General features: G+C 40.1%; 1 protein-coding gene across 2 annotated transcripts in view; it reads right to left on the minus strand.

Annotated features, from left to right (window-relative positions):
* Positions 1 to 2,424: 2,424 nt before the first annotated feature.
* Positions 2,425 to 20,111, minus strand: part of RAB6A (RAB6A, member RAS oncogene family) — a 45,042-nt gene continuing 27,355 nt past the window's right edge. The window contains exons 4-8 of one of the 2 annotated variants that reach the window (XM_081098649.1): positions 19,004 to 19,109; positions 17,068 to 17,179; positions 12,269 to 12,362; positions 6,992 to 7,058; positions 2,425 to 4,686 (exon numbers count right to left, since the gene is read on the minus strand). In XM_081098649.1, the coding sequence (XP_080954775.1) occupies positions 4,622 to 4,686; positions 6,992 to 7,058; positions 12,269 to 12,362; positions 17,068 to 17,179; positions 19,004 to 19,109 (444 nt within the window). In that variant the 3' untranslated portion in view covers positions 2,425 to 4,621. Of the gene's footprint in view, positions 4,687 to 6,991; positions 7,059 to 12,268; positions 12,363 to 17,067; positions 17,180 to 19,003; positions 19,110 to 19,165; positions 19,272 to 20,111 lie in introns of both variants that reach the window. The other variant, XM_081098650.1, reaches the window with a different exon arrangement.

Below are 20,111 nucleotides of genomic sequence, written 5' to 3' on the forward strand. Positions count from 1 at the left end.
AGCCCTGGCTCTGGCTCTGTTTGTTCTCCCTGGGCCCTGTCCCCCTAGGGACCCTAGGGCCTAGGTCATCTCCATGACTCAGCACCTACGAGTGCTTTCTCTGGTGTAGTGAGAAGTGTGGGTTCTGAGGTCAGGTAGAACTCGTGAGAGCATGTTAGCTGAGCAGTTTGGGGCAAATAACCTTTCTGATTCTTGCTTTCCCTCCCCCGCCCATAAGGTAGCAAGCTGAAGTTGGCTATCCCTGAGGGCTCAAGAGAGAGGCTATTATCAGGGTGTCTGTCATCTGAGCTAATGGGTGAGCCTGCTTTCTGAGAGTTCTGTAGTGTTGGGATCTTTCCCAATACGTTCTCGTCCTTCTACAGTGAGTTGGTCCCAGAGACCAGGTTGTCAGGGAAGGAAATACAACCATCTTGCATCAGGTCTTTTGAGGCTGCAGGTGATCTGGGAAAGATGGTCTAAAACAACAAGGCTCTGAGAAGGGATGGGTGGTGTCTGAAAGGAAAGTTAGGGCACTGCTCCCAGAAGTAGGATAAACAGATGTGATGGGTGGCAAAAACCTCAGGTGTCCACTTCAGCCATATTCCCAGATAAATCAACTGAGAGGGAGTCGTCAACATCGATTCAATGAGGTAAGAGAGGAACACGGTGCCTCTGAGGAGGAGGTATCCAACTCTAAGGGAACTGGGGAAAGCTTTGGGAGAGGAAGTAAAAATTCTGGGTGAACCTTACAGGATGAGTAAGAGCTTGCCAAGTACAAAAGGGAGAGCTTTCCACACAGAAAGAACAGATGGAAGAAATGGCATGAACAAAGGCCTTGGAACACATTGGGCTTGAGAGCACTATGAAGTTCAGAAAACAGTCTGATGTCACAGCAAGTTGTATGGTGAGAGGGGGTGGTGAATGTGGCCAGGTTATAAAGAACCTCCCACAACTGGGTTTAAGGGCTCTTTTCTTTGTGCCTCTACAGCTTCAGGGTTACCATTTGCCATCATCCTGAAAACACTACGGTTAACACTCACCCTACTGTACAGGGCAAGAGGGATGCAAATGGATGCTCCAAATGCAGTTCACTTCAAAATCTCTCCACTGACAGTATTGCAGCATGAATTTTTATCTTCCAGCTGTCCAACAATTATAAAATTACTAGAGGCCCAGTGCACAAATTCATGCACAGGTGGGATCCCTCTGCCTGGCCGGTGATCGGGGCCATCTCGCCCACTCCTGCTCAGGGCCGATTGGGGTGGCTGGCTGGGAGGAGGAACCATGGGAGGTTGGCTGTGGGAGTGCACTGACCACCAGGGGGCAGCTCCTGCATTGAGTGTCTGTCCCCTGGTGGTCAGTGTGCGTCATAGCTACCAGCCGGCCAGCCTTAATGGTCACTTAGGTTTTTATATATATAAACTAGAGGCCTGGTGCACAAACATTTGTGCATTGGGAGGGGGGGTCCCTCAGCCAGGCCTGCACCTCTCTCAGTCCAGGACCCCTCGGGGATGTCCACCTGCTGGCTTAGGCCCGCTCCCCAGGGAACTGGGCCTAAGCTGGCAGTCAGACATCCCTCTGGCAGCCCGGGAGCCCTTGGGGGATGTCCAACTGACAGCTTAGGCCAGTGGGCCTAAGCTGCAGTAGGACATCCTTAGTGCTGTCAAGGTGGGAGAGGCTCCCACCACTGCCACTGCACTCGCAGCCGTCAGCCCGGCTTGTGGCTGAGTGGAGCTCCCCCTGTGGGAGCACACCAACCACGAGGGGGCAGCTCCTGCATTGAGCGTCTGCACCCTGGTGGTCAGTGCATCTCATAGTGACCCGTCGTTCCACCATTAGGGTCAATTTGCATATTACCCTTTTATTATATAGGATTCTTGAAGAGAAACATTAACCCTCACAGACAACACAGTCTAATCTGGAGGTGCCCCATGAACCACATCTGGCTCACCCATTTGTTTAGTCAGCACAGTATTTTTTACCAATTTTTAAATTAAAATGTGATACCACTATACACCCACCTAAATTTCTAAAGGTGAAAAAGACAACATTAAATACTGATATATATTGATTTCAGAGAGGAAGGGAGAGGGAGAGAGAGAAATAATGAGAGAGAATCATTGATCGGCTGCCTCTGGCACGCTCCTTATGGGGATTAAGCCCACAACCTAGGCATGTGCCCTTGACTGGAATCGAACCTGGGGCCCTTCAGTCCACAGGCCGATGCTCTACCCACTGAGCTAAACCGGCTAGGGCTTAAACTACTTTTCTTAATACATCCTATTATTGCCTCCATCAGTGGCCCTGTTTTTCAAGTTGCAGCCACTCTCCCTCACTTTTGTTTTTTTATTTTCCTGGATTCTATGTTCCCCTTTATAATTCTAGAGAAGTAAGAAGCATATGTTAATTTACAACCTTGGCAGGAATGGGAAACCAAGTCAATAATTGTTTTCTTTTGTATTTTATTTATATATTTTTGGCAGCAAAATTGTGTTTATTTAAAAAAAAAAATCTGGTCTATGAATACATTTTACTGCTTCAGTTGAAGAACCCTAAGCTAAATCAAAATACCAATATTAAAAGCAGCATACTGGTTACTACTGTCTTAAAGATACATAAAAAGAATCAAATGCTACAGTGTAGGAAATCAATCACCCCCATGTCAGAAATCACAACTTCTTTCAAATAAAGAATATGACCCATTTGCCATATTGAATTGATATTTATTTCAGGACATGCCATGTCAAAATAAAACAAAAGAGTCAACCCTTGCCTTTAACAATAATATTGTATTATAAAAGCACTTTACAACTCCATCCCATCTTTGAGTATAAGTTACTGGTATGTGGGCTAATGATTATCTTAAAACATTTCTCTATTCAGACCCATTATCAAGTGCTCTCTGAATATTAGAAGGTGATAATAAATGGGAAGTGGAGGAGGAAGAGGAAAGAGAGGGGAATAAGGTTCTCCCAGTTAAGGGTTTTGTTGTAATGAGGGGATAAGGAAGTATGAAGATACTTTTGTTTTTTTCCATTTTTATACTGTGTTAAGTAATGCTTACAACATAAATTCAGCAGGCTTTTCCCGAGCCGTAACTCAGAAAATGTCTTCCTGCAAATAATGTATTTACAAACGTGTTTAACTTACACAGCAATCTCACAATAACTAGTAAAGATTGAAATGGTGCACTCCTAGTATATTTGTTTGCAGTGTTTTAAGGGAAATACATATTGCCATGGTGATGAGGCTCTAAATAGATTAAACAAAACATCTAATAATTGAAAGTAGTTTTAATAAAGGCAAAGAAATAAATATCACCAAAGAAAGAAGATTAATTGTAGCTTAAATATAAAACTAAATTACTAATTAACCAAACTATACAATCGATCTAATAAAAAGCAAAACCAGCCTGAAAGACCCAACATTTAAAAAAGCTAAAAAATAAGGCATAAATCTGCAATAATATTGAGTTTTATTTCCATTCTCTCTTATCCTCTTCTGTGTATGCTTTTCAGATCTGCTTCTAGGGGCTTATTAAGAAAACCTGCCATTTTCAATCTGACCCCAAATATCCTGAGCAAAGTATTTGCTATTCTGTTAAGGATTCTTTTGTTGGTAAGCTTTAGATATCATCATTTCTACTGGATATAGTAGTTTTGACCAAGGTGCCAAATTTAAATTCTTCCACTGGTTCTTCTTAAAGGAATTTTATTTCTATAGTGCCTTGCCTGCACAGCATTAAAAAAAAACAAACAAAAAAAACCAGGAGAAATCTATTGCTTAAAAAAATTCTTTTAAATAAACAGAAGAACTCTATCCTGACAATTTTAGAATCTTGGAAGAGACAGTTCATTAGAAAAATTAAATATAAAAAAACCTGTTCTGTTTTACTTTTCTCTCCCAGAATCTAACATGTGAAAGTGTCATTAGTTTTGGTCAGAAATAAATTTTTTGTTCATTACTTGTAAGTACTATGTTCATTAGGACTCATTTTAAAGATGCACCAGAACACTTATTTGAGTACTGCCTACCATGATAATTGAGTTTTGACCTCAAATAAAGTCTAAATAATTTACTTCAGTGCTCAAGAATAATTTTGGACATCTTGACCCAAGGTCTAAAACAAGTGGTATCACTAAAATTTAAAGGTAATTCCAATGGGCTTGGTCTGACTGATGCTTTGCCACCTCTTGTTTTTAGGAGTGGAGAGTAAGAATAGGAAATGGGTAAGGGAGAGATGAAAAAAGCAGGGAGAGGTCAAGTAGGTAGGCAAATGCTGCTGTGAACAGCTATTCCTTAACCAAGCCACATACTGTTGAGATTTCCATCATTTTGAAGTGCATTATCATAACATTAAAAAGGAAAAAAAAGTTAAGAAACTGTATCTAATGTTTAAAATGATCACTGGAATATGCTGGAATTGTCTGACTTTTCGTAAAATATAAATAATATAGACACTGACTTTTTTGTGCTTGTGAAGCTAATAGATCATCTCCACGAGACAGGCAGCAATGATGAATTGCAATACGTTATTACTGAAGGGAAAAGGTTCAAGCCAATATTCACACTGCAGTCAATGAAAGAGTAAGGGGGCCAAAGCAGTGAGCTTCTGCAGAAAAGTTGAAGAGGCCAAGAGGGATTAGCAGGAACAGCCTCCTTCGCTGACTGGTTGATCCTGAGGCTTTTCCAGTTTTATGTCAATCACTGAAACAAAAGTTAAGGACCTATAAATGGGAAAGTACAATTCCAATTCTGCTCAACACTGATATTTCTGGCAACCCCCCCTTCCATTCCTACTAACAGACACTACTTTCTATTTAGCTAGCTCACCATACAACAAACTACTCTAATAATATAAACTTGCTTATATTCTACTAATCAGCCAGGGTCAGAATAAGGTTAACCTCTCTATTCATGGGATTTATCCTAAGGAAACTGTTCTACAGGAGCAAGAAACCCTATTAAGATGATGTTCCTTATGGAATTATCTATAATAAAAATCTGAAACTAGCCTACAAGAGAGTTCCAACAACAGGGAGAGAATTTAATAAATGATGGGGACTTAATTCTGAGGAATACATTATGCTATTAGAAGTAATAATGGCTTAGAAAACATAAATCCTTTAGAAGAGAGATGCGCTGAACACAAAGTGCTTAAATTCTATGGCTTAATAAAAATGTCTGTATATGGAAAAACACTACAAGATAAATATACAACAAATAATGAAAATATCAAAATTCAAAATCTTTTGAAAAAAAATTGGTATTTGATGTGCTTCATTATGTTCTGTCTCTGAAAGCAGAAGCCACAATAAAGTTCCAAACAGAGTTATTTCCTGCCTAGGCCAAATAGAAAACCTGAATGTTAGAAAAAGCAGGGGAGGAAAATATGATACATACTATGGGGTAAATGTACAGAGTCAACAGGAGTCAAATTTAAGAAGAAGGCGGGGCCCTGGCCGGATGGCTCAGTTGGTTGCAGCATCTTCCCGTACACCAAAAGGTTGCAGGTTCGATCTCCCGTTAGGGCATATATGGGAGGCAACCGATCGATGTTTTTTTCTCTTTCTCTCTCTCCCTCCCTCCCTTGCTCTCTAAAAATCAATAAAAAAACATATCCTTGGGTGAGGCTCAAAATAGAAAAGACTGGATTTCTAAGAGTTTCCTGCTCATTAAAAATCAAGCAAGACTGTGGAATCTCAAGGGGAAGGTAGGGGAGAGTGGGTGGGTAGGAAAAGTTCAACCAAAGGACTTGTATGCATATATGCATAACCCATGGACACAGACAGTAGGGTGGTGAAAGCCTAGGTTGGGACTGGGATAGAAGGGGTCAATGGGGGAGAAAAAGGGACATATATACACTATAAACAATAAAGATTAAATAAATAACCAAGCAAACGAATACAAATTCTCTCACTGATTAGTTGTAGTGAGCAGCAGGGAGCAAGTTTGCACTTGGATAACCAGATCTCATCCTATATAATAAAAGCCTAATGTGCAAATTGTCCCCCCAACCAGGAGTCCTGTCAGGAGTTTGACCGCTTCCTATGATGTGCACTGACCACCAGGGGTCAGCGTGGAACATGGCGGATGTTGGCGATGCCATGCTGGCAGTGGGCCCCAATGGGTCCCAACGAGAGCGGGACCAGGACAGATGATGGAGCACGTGAGTGGGAGGCGCCAGGCCAAGGCCGGTGTGAGCCACTAGTCACCAGGTGGGGGCCCGATCGCCCTGCCACTGCTGGGCTCCCAGGCGCTGAGGGAGCCAGGTGAGGACCCGATGCTGATCTGATCCCAGGGCAACCAGCAGCGGTGGTGCTGCCTGGCTCACTCAGCACCTGGGAGCTGGACGGTGGCAGGGTGATTGGCAGGGCGATTTGGCCCCCGCAGGTGGTGACCAGGAGGGGTGGTGGGGCTGCTGCCCTGCTCCCTCATCACTTGGGAGCTGGGCGGCAGTAGGGGCAATAGGGTACGATCAGGTCCCGCAGGTGGCGACCAGCCAGGGTGGCAGGTGGCAGGGCCAGGCTCCCAGGTGCTGAGGGAGAAAGGGCAAATAGCAATATTAAAATATTTTTTCTGCCCTAACCGGTTTGGCTCAGCAGGTAGAACATCGGCCTGCGGACTCAAGGGTCCCAGGTTTGATTCTGGTCAAGGGCATGTACCTTGGTTGTGGGCACATACATCCCCAGTGGGGAGTGTGCAGGATGCAGCTGATCGATGTTTCTCTCTCATCAATGTTTCTAACTCTCTATCCCTCTCCCTTCCTCTCTGTAAAAATTAATAAAATATATTTAAAAAAATATTTTTTCTAATTATTTTCCTTTCAATGTGCACAAATCCATGCACTGGGCTACCAGTTTTGCTATAAAAAAAACCTCATAGCTTCTATGCTCTTCAACCATCAATTTCTGACTATAAAAAGCAATGCCATAATATTCCTTAGCCAACCAAGTGGAGCTGCAAAGACTAGTGATAACAACAACATTCTCTGATAAAACAGAAAGGATACTGTCTTCTCTGCTTCTGTCCTGTGTGCTTTCCATTCCAGGCAAAGCTGCTGCAACACGTCGGAAGAGCTGTGGAAAAGAGAGAAATGTGATACTTGGCAGGGAAAATTTAACAAATGGCATCAAGTAAAGGTGGATGACTACTGAATGCTGTGTTCAGGATATAGCTTCTAGGTTATTCCTCATGTAGACCTTACCATGATGAAAGCATTTTACAATATCTATTTAGCCCAGCCAGCGTGGCTCAGTGGTTAAATATTGACCTATGAACCAGGAGGTCACAGTTCGATTTGCAGCCAGGGTACATGCCTGTGTTGTGGGCTTGATCCCCAGTGTGGGGTGTGCAGGAGGCAGCTGATCAATGATTCTCTCTCATCATTGATGTTTCTATCTATATCTCCCTCTCCCTTCCTCTCTGAAACCAATAAAAATATATTTAAATAAATAAGTAAATAAATAAAATGTCTATTTTAATACTGTATGAAAAGCAGTATGCCAAATACAATGAGGTATAAAGACATCATCCCAGTTTCCCAACTGATGAGATTAGACATGAACAAACGGCTAAGAAATAAGCAGCAAAAATGTCATTTGAGTCATAAATGACATACTATAGCAGTGATGGCGAACCTATGACACGCGTGTCAGAGATGACACGCGAACTCATTTTTTTGGTTGATTTTTCTTTGTTAAATGGCATTTAAATATATAAAATAAATATCAAAAATATAAGTCTTTGTTTTACTATGGTTGCAAATATCAAAAAATTTCTAGGAGAAACCAAGATGGTGGCATAGGTAAACATCAGAAATTGCTGCCTCTCACAACAACTTCAAAAATACAACTAAAAAGACAAAACGGACATCACCCAGAACTACAGGAAGGCTGGCTGAGTGGAAATTCTACAACTAGAAGGAAAGAGAAAAGCACACTGAGACTCAGAGGAGGTGCGGAAATAAAGTGCAGAGGTACGGAGGCGCACAGGTCAAGGGCTGGCAACTGAGGATGTGGCTGTCTTTTTGAATCGGGAGGGAGTCTCAAGCCCCCAATTGCTCTGAACTCCAGTTCCGGGAAGTCTCTGGGGACCCAGACTCATATGGGGAGAAACTGGACTGTCTGGCAGCGGGCAGAACTCTGAACTCACGGGTGGCTTTCTCTCAGAGGTGCTTGCAGTGACCAGGACACTGAGACGCGGGGCCTCTTAGGGCAGGGCTGAGGATCAGCCATAGCTGCTTGCTCCACCCTGTTGATTCCCTGAGACCCCGCCCCACCCAAGCTGTGGCAGAGGCTTTTGCATATGAATGCCCTGGCCCTCTGCAATCTGAAAATTACCTAACAAACTGCAGCTGGGCCAGACAGACCCAGAACTTCCAAGAGAAGGCCCAAGGCCCCACAGCAGCTTGCATTGCTTCACAACTGGGCCTCATCCAGGCACCTCCAAACCCCAAACAAGGAAGGGGAATCTGCAGATCTCTTCGTAGCTCCTGCTGGGTAGCCTCAGGCAGAGGCTAAATTAGCACCTCCTTAGATCCAAGAGCCAGTGTACCCAGTGGTCAGAGTGGGACCATCCAATTACAACTCCTCAGATCCACAAGGGACATACTCAGGGGGCAGACTCAGTGAGCACCAAAGCCCCACTGAAGCAAGTCTTGCCCCCTAAGGGTGTCTTCAACACAGAAGTTTTCCCACCATAGACACAACTGATTCTCACTGCCAATTGGCCTGGAGGTCAATTCCTCCCAGTGATACCTACAACAATCAAGGCTTAACTACAACAAGACTGTGCACAAAGCCCACAAAGGGGTGCACCAAGAGTATCCACCTCAGGAAATTGGGGAGGCTGAGCCACTGGGCCCTATAGGACACCTAGCACACAAAGCCACTCTATCAACACAGGGAATCAGCCAAAATGTGGAGACAAAGAAACAGGTCACAAATGACAGAAATGGAGGAAAGCAAACGACTGGATATAGAGTTCAAAACCATGGTTATAAGGTTTTTCAAGAATTTTCTAGAAACCGCCAATAAATTTAGTGAGACCCTGGAGGACATGAAAAAAAGACCAACTAGAAATTAAGCATACACTGACTGAAATAAAGAATAATATACAGAGATCCAACAGCAGACAAGAGGATCCCAAGAATCAAGTCAAAGATTTAAAATATGAAGAAGCAAAAAATACCCAACCAAAAAAGCAAAAAGAAAAAAGAATCTAAAAATATGAAGATAGCCGAAACCAGTTTGGCTCAGTGGATAGAGCGTCGGCCTGCGGACTGAAAGGTCCCAGGTTCGATTCCGGTCAAGGGCATGTACCTGGGTTGCGGGCACATCCCCAATAGGAGATGTGCAGGAGGCAGCTGATCGATGTTTCTCTCTCATCGATGTTTCTAACATTCTCTATCTCCCTTCCTCTCTGTAAAAAACCCAATAAAATCTATTAAAAAAAAAATGAAGATAGTGTAAGGAGCCTCTGGGACAACTTCAAGCGTACCAACATCCGAATTACAGGGGTGCCAGAAGAAGAGAGAGAGCAAGATATTGAAAACCTATTTGAAGAAATAATGACAGAAAACTTCCCCTACCTGGTGAAAGAAATAGACTTACAAGTCCTGGATGCTCAGAGAACCCCAAACAAAAAGAATCCAGAGAGGACCACACCAAGACACATCATAATTAAAATGCCAAGGGCAAAAGACAAAGAGAGAATCTTAAAAGTAGCAAGAGAAAAACAGTCAATTACCTACAAGGGAGTACCCATACGACTGTCAGCTGATTTCTCAACAGAAACTATGCAGGCCAGAAGGGAGTGGCAAGAAATATTCAAAGTGGTGAATGCCAAGAACCTACAACCAAGATTACTTTATCCAGCAAAGCTATCATTCAGAATTGAAGGTCAGACAAAGAGCTTCACAGATAAGAAAAAGCTAAAGGAGTTCATCACCACCAAACCAGCATTATATGAAATGCTGAAAGGTATTCTTTAAGAAGAGGAAGAAGAAAAAGGTAAAGATAAAAATTATGAACAGCAAATACATATCTATCATCAAGTGAATCTAAAAATCAAGTGAATAAAATATCTGATGAAAAGAGTAAACTGGTGAATATAATAGAACCAGGGGCATGGAAAGGGAGTGGACTGACAATTCCTGGGGGAAAAGGGGTGTGGGGGTGCAGGAAGAGACTGGACAAAAATCGTACACCAATGGATGAGGACAGTGGGAGGGGTAAGGGCAGAGGGTGGGGTGGGAACTGGGTGGAGGAGAGCTATAGGGGGGAAAAAAGAGGAACAATTATAATAATCTGAACAATAAAGATTTAATTAAAAAAAAAATTTCTATATGTGACACAGCACCAGAGTTAAGTTAGGGTTTTTCAAAATGCTGACACGCTAAGCTCAAAAGGTTCGCTATACTGTACTATAGGAATACAGAAAAAGGACAGATTGTTCATTTAGTAAAACTGTATAGTGGCATTCCATTTTATAAAGGGTTAGGCTCTAAAATCAGTATACATATAGTAAAGGCAGTCTAGACAAAATTACACTTGTCTTTCAGAAAACACTAGGTTAGAGACCAACACACCACCTCTTAAGTTAAATGCAGCTGGCTTCTCCTTTGTCACTGGAAAGAGCACCAGTAGACGTGGCTAGCTTGTATTTGAGGTATGATGTAACAAAAAATATCTTCAGAAGGAGAATCACACTCAAGTCTGGCGAGATACCCACTTTAGACGCATGTGGGAACAGAAAAGACTAATGACTAAAGAAAAAGCAGATTCATACCTATTTTGTTCTCAAACATAAGCAAATGCTCAATAGGTTGAATCCTATATAATAAAACCCTAATATGCAAATCGACCGAACAGCAGAACGACCGGTAGAATGACGAGTCGCTATGATGCACACTGACCACCAGGGGGCAGACGCTCAACACAGGAGCTGCTCTCAGTTGGGAGCAGCGTTGAGTGTCTGCGTTGAGGGTCTGCGTTGAGCATCTGCTCTCCAAGAGGGAGGCGACCGGCGGCGGCAATCGGGCGGCTGAGCTGGGCGGCGGGGCCAGCCAGCTGGCGGCATCAGACTGCCAGCCAAGTCAGGTGCCAGCAGGGGCCCCCCAATCACCCTGCCCGCCAGCTGCCCCACAGATGGCCCCGATTGCCAGCCAGGCCTAGGGACCCTACCCTATATATTGGGAACAGTCTCTTAGATTTAAAAATTAAAACCTGACAAGGCTACTCTAATACTGAAAAAAACAGGATGATGCAGCGATGACATGCATGGACTCTGGCTTGCACATCTTGTGGTCAGCCCTGATTCTGACACTTATAACTGTGTGACAAAGCCAATTACTTAATTTCTTTCTGCTTCAGTTTTTCCACCCATAAAATGGGGAAAATAGTCCTCAGAAGGATCATGTTATGCACTACTTTTTATAATCAGGGCAAAAAATATAGCTGCCTATACAACAGCAAGATGCCTTTCACCTGTATGAAAAGTATGGTCACGGGGGAATGCAGCATCCCAGACTGCGAGAGGGATGTCCGACTGCTCGTTTAGGCCCAACACCCCCCAAGTGGTCCTGGATTGCAAGAGGTCGCAGTCCGGGCTGAGGGAACTCCCCACCCCCATGCACACATTGTGTGCACCGGGCCACTAGTAATTATAATAATTTATTGGTCTGTAAATACCATAAATCTGCAACTACTACTTTATATTTATATAACCCTGGAGAATTAAGCAGGTGAGTTTTTGGCTACTTCATCTTTTAGAAAAGTTTGATAATGTGAGGTCCCCAGATATTTTCCTCTCCCCCTACCCCCCGCCACCCAAACACTCCTTTTATAATCACTGTTAACACATTAGTAGTTTGTAAGAATAAAGTAACCATGATGTACTTTCATCACAATAAGGAAAATACCATTCCTGACAGCAATATTTGCTTTCTTTTATCATAATCTTACTATCAAACTCTAAAATAAGAAATGTTACCTTGAAACAATGCAGTAGGGAAGTAGTGAGAGGATGTAAGTTTACAATCTTGCAATCACACAATCCTGCAATCATAATAAAGTACTTTTTCTGTGCACGATTTGAAAAGTTTGGCAAGTCTTTTTCTCTTTTTCCAAAAACTAGCCACATTTATGTTTTTCACTATTTAATAAACTAGTTCGTGAGGCTTACTGTAGCTAACTGAAAGGAAAACTTAAACTAGAGAATAGAATACTCACACAATTATTTCATAATATGTGTTTTCAATTTGGTAAATACTCCAAAGAACACTTACCTGCTTTACATTGTATCCCGCTTTTGCACTAGTTTCAATAAACATAACATTCAGCTCTTTGGCTTTCCTCTCTCCCTCCTCAATTGATACTTGCCTGTAGAAAAATAAACCAAATTCTTCTTTTTGAAAGATGTTATTATAAAGATTAGAAACAAAGTTCTATAATAACTTTTCTTGATATGGGTGCTGGTTACACAGACAAGACTAGTTTGAAAATTTAAGCTGCTGTACACTTAAAATGTGTGCACTTGTACTAGTATGTGTATGTTATATCAAGACTTTTTTTAATGATTTGCTTTTACCTCTTTTATTTTTTTAAACTTAATAGCCTGCTATTTTTTCTTAATATTAGACCCTAAGTATTTAATCATGTGATTAAAAACTTTGTGTAAAATAATTTTTTATTGCTAAACAATTTGTCAATTTGCTACTATAATTTATTTTTTTATCTATTTTATTTTTTAATTTTTGGTAACCCTTACCCAAGGATATTTTTCCATTGATTTTTTTTTTTTTTTTTTTTTTTTTTTAGGGCGAGTGGAAGAGAGAGGGAAAGACAGAGAGAAACATTGATGTGAGAGACACACATCGATTGGTTGCCTTCTGCACGAGCCTGGGCCAGGACCTGGGCCAGGGAGGAGCCTGCAACCAAGGTACGTGCTCTTGACTGAAATCAAACTCAGGACCCTTTGGTCTGCAGGCTGATGCTCTCCCCATTAAGCAAAACCGGCTAGGGCAATTTTCTATTAATTTATATAACCATTCCCAAACTGTTAAAAATGTAAGTTGGTTTCAAATTCTACACAAATGTGAAAAATGATGCTATAAACATCTTTGTGCTTACTACTTTGTGCACTGTGGATCATTTCCGGAGGCTGAATTTTGTGACTATCTGCAAGTGAAAAAGCGAATCAAAAGACATGTATGTTGGCCCTGGCCAGTGTTTCTCAATGGTTAGGATGTAGGCCCACGCACCAAAGGGTTGTGGGTTTGATTCCCACTCAGGGCATGTACCTGGGTTGCAGTTTTGATCCCTGGCCCCAGTCAGCTTGCAAGAGGCAACCAATCAAAATCTCAATTATAGTAGCAAATTGACACATACAAATTGACACATACAAAATCATTGTATGTGTCTCCCCACTGCTCCCCTCCACCTCCCTCCCTTCCACTCTTTCTAAAAATCAATGGGGGAAAAATATCCTAGGGTAAGGTTAAAAAACCCCCACACATTTATGTTGAAGTCTCTTGACACAGAGTTTAAAACTTTAATACTTACTTTAGAGGACATTTTGTGATGTGTTATAATTAGCAGTGTCTCAAATTGTAAACTCTTCAAGTATAAGATTATCTCATTGATCTTGGTGTTCCAAGTGCCTAGCTGGCAACACAGGTGTTCAGCTCTATAAATTTGTGTGTGTATATAAATTTTAAATAACACACTTTTTCTTAACAGTTTGAAAGTTGACAATCTATAAACCTTTAGCCTTGAATGCTTTAGCAGTGTGGATTTCCTAAAAATAATTGTCAGCCCAGCAGGCATGGCTCAATGGTTGAACAGGAGGTCACGGTTCAATTCCCAGTCAGGACACATGCCCAGATTGTGGGTTCGATCCCTAGTGTAAGGCTGTGCTGATTCTCTCTCATCATTGATGTTTCTATCTCTCTCTCCCTCTCCCTTCCTCTCTGAAATCAATAAAAAAAATATATTTTAAAATAATAATTCTGTCAGGTGCCCTCAAACTTATTCTTGGACCTCTTTCCTATCTACAATTAGTCCCCCTGGTGATCCCACACAGTCTCATGGTTTTAAAGTACCATCTATATGCTGATGACTCCAAAACTTACTTATCTTAGACCACTGCTCTGAACTCTAGACTCATATATCCAACTGCCTACCTGACATCTAATAAGATATTAGGATATCTAATAACCATTATAAACTTAAAAAGACCAAAACTGAAGTTATTATATTACATTCCAAAGCATCTTTTAATGCAGTCTCTCCTATCTCGATTAATGACAGTTACTCAGACCAAAAATATAGGTGTCATCCTTCCCCTTCTCTCAGACCGCATATTCCATCCATCAGCATGTATTCCATCCATTGTATCAATATATCCTGAAAGTTCTATCTTCAAAATATATCTGAATTTGACCAATAATCACCACACAAGATTTGCTCTCCATGACCTGGCCTTCATTACTGTGTGTATGTTTTTTAACCTCATTGCCTATTAGTCTTTCCATCATTCCTTTTACCAGCTATACAGGCCTCCTTGCTGTTCCTCAAAAAAGCTAAGTGTAGTCCAAATTTAGGGATTTTGCATTTTCTGAGCCATCTGCCTTGGGACTTTTCCTCCTTAAAATATCTGCATAGTTAACTTCCTTAGAGTCTTTAATCAGAAGTCACCATTCTCTCAATGAGATCTTCTACTGCTATACCATTTAATATTTCAAACTCACCCTTGACATTTCATATTCCCTTGCCCTGCTTTATTTTGTCTGGTTCACTCTCTGAAATAAAAACTCCGTGAAGACTGACCTTTTTTGTTCACTACTCTACCCTAGAGTACCATCTACTGAAATATAAGTGATATTCAATAAATACTTCTTGAATGATTATTAGTCTGTAAACCCTTCATGTGAAGGACTCCAGACAAAAACCATTTCTAGTTGCAGAATTATAAGTCACCCTAATAAAATGGTTGAATGTTAGCTATAGCAATGACCCCAACTGTGGTTTGATTTTATCACAATCACCTAAGGAAAATTCTCTAAAATACATTTCCAAGGGCCATATTTTAGACTAACATAATACCTAGAAATAGGGTTAAAACCGCCCAAATTTTAAAAGTTGACCATGATCCTTTATAGCCAGAATCTTAAAAGAGGTTCTAATAAGCCATATTTACCATGTTTGAAACATCTGGGGATCACTGGCCTATAGGGAACAGAAAGTACTGAACATCTAGGTGCTTAAATTGAGACATTGAAAGATATATTCTAGCCTTTCCTTCATGTTTTTACCCCCCAAAAAAGTAATTCTCAAAGAAAGTGACATTTAACTTTTCATAAAAAATAGATGAGCCCTAGCCGGTTTGACTCAGTGAATACAGTATCGGCCAGTGGACTGAAGGGTCCAGGGTTTGATTCCAGTCAAAGGCACTTACCTCAGTTGCACGCCCTGGTTGGGGCGCATACAGGAGGCAAACAATTGATGTCTCTCTCTCACATCGATGTTTCTCTCTCTGTCTCTCCCCCTCCCTTCTACTCTCTTTGAAAATCAATGGAAAAATGTCCTTGGATAAGAATTTAAAAAAGATGAAAAGATACTTTGAATTTACTTTTAAATTATAAAAAAATTTTTGTCACTGTACTGCCAATTCCAAATGAAGTACCTTGGCCAGCAGTGGGCTTAACATTTCCACAAGTCTTTGAGCATAGTGGATTTCTTTGCAACATTTTAATTAATAGCACAAGTTTATTGCCTGAATTTCAATATCCGACTCATGAACAAATAATAAATAAATAGTAAAAGCTTCCACTATTAAGTAAAATGGTGAAGACTATTTAAAGCAGAAAGAATATCAAGAAGATCACTTAGTAATGCTAAAGGCAGATATTGAAGCCATGGGTTTGATAGTGAATGTTAATACATTTTGCATCCTGTGACTTGAATATGGCTTTCCTCATTTGATTAAGGTATCACAATCAAGCTATTCAGTTCAACTACACAGTCTGGCTCAACCAAACAATTTAAAAAAGAAAAAAAACCCACACCACTGAATTATAATGAATATTTATAAGAAGACTACCAAAAGAGTGTGTATTTAGTTATTATGAGTAATTTTTAAAATATATTTTTATTGACTTTAGAAAGGAAGGGAGAGGGAGAGATAGAAAAATTAATGATGAGAGAGAATCATTGTTCGGCTGCCTCCTGCACACCCCCTTGTGGGGATCGAGCCCGCAACCCAGACATGTGCCCCTGACTGGAATTGAACCTGGGATCCTTCAGTCCGCAGGCTGACGCTCTATCCACTGAGCCAAACCGGCTAGGGCAGTGGTCAGCAAACTCATTAGTCAACAGAGCCAAATATCAACAGTACAACGATTGAAATTTCTTTTGAGAGCCAAATTTTTTAAACTTAAACTATATAGGTAGGTACATTGTTATTAGCCTACCTATATAGTTTAAGTACTGTTGATATTTGGTGCCTCCCCTGCACTGCGTATCCCGTGGACCGCCTGCGCCGCCTCTCCCAACACCTGACAACCGAACGACACCCCCCACTTTTTCTAATGCCACTTCTTCAAAATAGACTCGCCCATACCAAAAACCAACTTCTGCGTATGGGCCACGAAGTTTCAATCGCACTGTACGTGCGCGCCCACACGTGGTATTTTGTGGAAGAGCCACACTCAAGGGGCAAAAGAGCCACATGTGGCTCGCAAGCCGCGGTCTGCCAACCACTGGGCTAGGGGAAACATTTTGTTCCTTAACAGAACACTGCTCATATTTATGAGGCCTAAAAAATGCAAAATTTAGCTTTATGTGTAAACAATTTTGCACAAGAGTTACTTATACATGGGCTTTTATAAAACAAAAAAAAACCTCATTTTCCTTTAAGGGCTGAGTTTAATGTTTATATTTCAGGTTCCCACACTAAAGAAAAAGGGGACATAAACTTAAGGATTTAACATGTTATTTTAAAAACAATTCTTCAGTAATATTAAAAATAACAGACTATTTAACAAATAAACCAAACATTTCATATACATACAAAATCACTCCATACCTCTTATCAGCAAGATCTGTTTTATTTCCTACTAGCATGATGATAACATCACTTCCTCTTTCTGTTCTGACATCATCAATCCATTTTGTAGTTTGCTGGAATGAGTTAACATCTGGTATAAAAGGGTGAACAGAGACATCAATGTTATTATAAATGCCTCCCCATGTGATGGACCAAAAAATAAAGAAGACACGTAAACAAAGAAAGAAAGAAAAAAGAAAGAAAGGGGGAAAAAGCCCTGGAAATTGGAAGGAGGCTGGCACATTAGGACCCACTTTTAATGTGCCTGTAACATAACTCCATTTTATCTGAGTATAACTGTCAGTAGTCTAAACAAATCACAAATATAAAATCCTCAAGGTTCCTTTTATAGTGGTTTAAAATGTTGAACACAACTAAATGAATGCAATGTACTATATGTAATTGAAAAATATTTTTTAATGTAAGGACAGCTATGGCAGATAATATGGTGTTACATTGCCACAATATTTTTTGATTACTTACACATACCAAACATGACAAAGAAAGCATCTCCAAAAGTATGTCAGCCAGTAAGACCCAACGCATCCAGAAAATTTGGAAAGCCTTTAAATAGCTTTCAACACCACTCTATTTGCATTGCTTATTCAGTTTGTGATCACTTTAACTTGAAGTCTGTATAATGCACCAGAATCACTTGTTTAAAAAAATCCATCTTTTCTAGCACTAGATTCTAAGTAGAATACTTCAATATTTTTCATAGTAGCTAAAAAAAAAAAAATAGTTAAAAAAAATAGTTTACTAATATTTTAACCTCCTGTGCACAATTTTTAAAGAAAAATACATGCGGTTTCACTTGATCTGGTTAAAGTAAGCACAAACATTTTAAAGCTGCAAAACTTGTCAGTGCACAATAATGAACATACAGTTTTTTAAACAAGTAGCAACCCAAAGTAAAGCTTCAAGAAAAGATGGCATATAGCACCTAACCAAAATAAAAGGTCTCTGAATGCAAACTTGTAATTTATAATTCTGCTATTGCAATTATTATTAAGTAGACAGGACTTCTTGTTGAGCAGATATGCAAAAATGTATGAGAATATTATTACTTGCTCAAATCAATAGTTTGTTGATAATGGAGTACTATCCTGGTTTTTCTATAAATTATGGACCACTAGATAGAATGATGCTTAATATTGCCTAATATATTTTTAAAAAACAATTTACAAAGATAATTTTAATCAGAGAGCATTTCCTTATCAGTCACCAATGCTCCATGGAACATTTAAAGTCACATAAAATTCTAAAGGCATTATTCAGTTTCTAGGGAAAAGAAAAAGGAAGAACAATACTTTATTTATTTTCTTGGGGAGAAATGAAAGTGTAATTTGTTAGCAACAAAGCAAGTCAGTCAATCACAGAATCCAGATATTCAAATGAAAATGATTAATAGAAGATTCCACATTATGGTTTCTCTGCCTTCCTCTATAGAGAAAGAATGGCTGTAAGGGGGAAAGCAGGGAAAAGTAGGCTAGCAGAAGTTTTTAATAGCCTCAACAGAAGCCTTGGAAGATTTGGAAAACTTGGCAAGAGGCTTAAATGCAGATTTACTTTATTTTAGAAAAGTCTGAGATCAAGTTAAATAAAAAAGATGTTCTTCCAACCATAATTATGATGTGACTTAGGGATAATAGGATATTAAGAAAGCCTTGGAGAGGATTCATAATTAAACCCAAAGAAGAATTTCCAGGACAAAAAAATGTGGCACAGTAGAATAAAGGGTATTGGTACAAACACCAAGCAAATATTTCTGACCTAGCCAATCTGTGAAAAGGTTTGCTATGATAAAACTCATTTTTGCATGCCAGTATTGAAAACAAGCACAAGACAAGAACATGCATACAGCTAAGCTAAAGGTTGAAAGAAGATTAGAAATGCATAATTCCCCCCCACTCACTTGTGATATCATAAACAACAACTGCCACAGTGGAGTCACGAATGTAGCTAGGAATCAAGCTCCTGAACCGCTCTTGACCTGCTGTGTCCCATAATTGCAATCGTACCTAACAACAAAATCAGTCAAACAAGCAAGAAGGTCAACCCATTGCAAAATACCTACTTGTGATATCGTAAACTACTACGGCTGCAGCAGAATCACGGATGTAACTGGGAATGAGGCTACGGAAACGTTCCTGACCCGCAGTATCCCACAGCTGCAGCCTGATCTGTGGGATGGGAAAAAATGAATAAAAAAAAAAAAAAACCAAACTCATACTAAAAATAAAAAAGAAATAATGTTTTTTAAAGGGGTAGAAAGGAAGTAAAACAAAGACTCATGCAAAAGGTTGCAGGGATGTGAGGAATGAAAACACAAAACTTTCCTTTTTCAAAAGAGAGTAATATAAAAATGTATCTGAAGATACATGACTTAAAAATGGCAATGGCTAATTCTTCACAAAATCAGAAATACAGCTTCCATTCCCGCACCTCCACCCTCTCTCTATGAATCCTATGCCTTCTGGATAGCAAAAAGTAGACTTTGTTCATGTTCAAATAGTAAGCATAACAGGGAAAAACAAAGGGAAAAGTCAATGAGCAGCCCAGGCTATCACAGTAAAGGAATTAATGCTTCTCAGAAAGTCTCTCTGAAGCTAAAATGTGTCCCTTTCCTACTGGGTCTGGAACACTCTGAAATTGGGTCTCTGACTACTGTGATTATGTTTCTCCCACACACTTCTTCCCAGAACACTGTATATAATCTAACAAAAAAGAGGAGTATCTTTTGCAACCCTACATAAAAATTTTACTTTCTTACTTTTTCACATTTGAGGAAGAAAAGCCTAAAAACAGGCATTAAGTTCTTTTACCATTATAAAACTGTTTCTAAGCTTTCAAATTTTAAGAAATCGAATGCTATATATTAAAACATAAAAGAGAACATCCAAAAGAAAACACACACTTATAAGAAATAATATTAGATATAAAATGTTTTGGGGTATAGGTCCCAAAATATTGCATTTAAGACAGTCACTGTTTAGGTGATAGAAATCTCTTCAAGAGGTAGT

This window comes from Myotis nattereri (assembly GCF_964212035.1).
Source record: "Myotis nattereri genome assembly, chromosome: 9".
Lineage (NCBI taxonomy): Eukaryota > Metazoa > Chordata > Mammalia > Chiroptera > Vespertilionidae > Myotis > Myotis nattereri.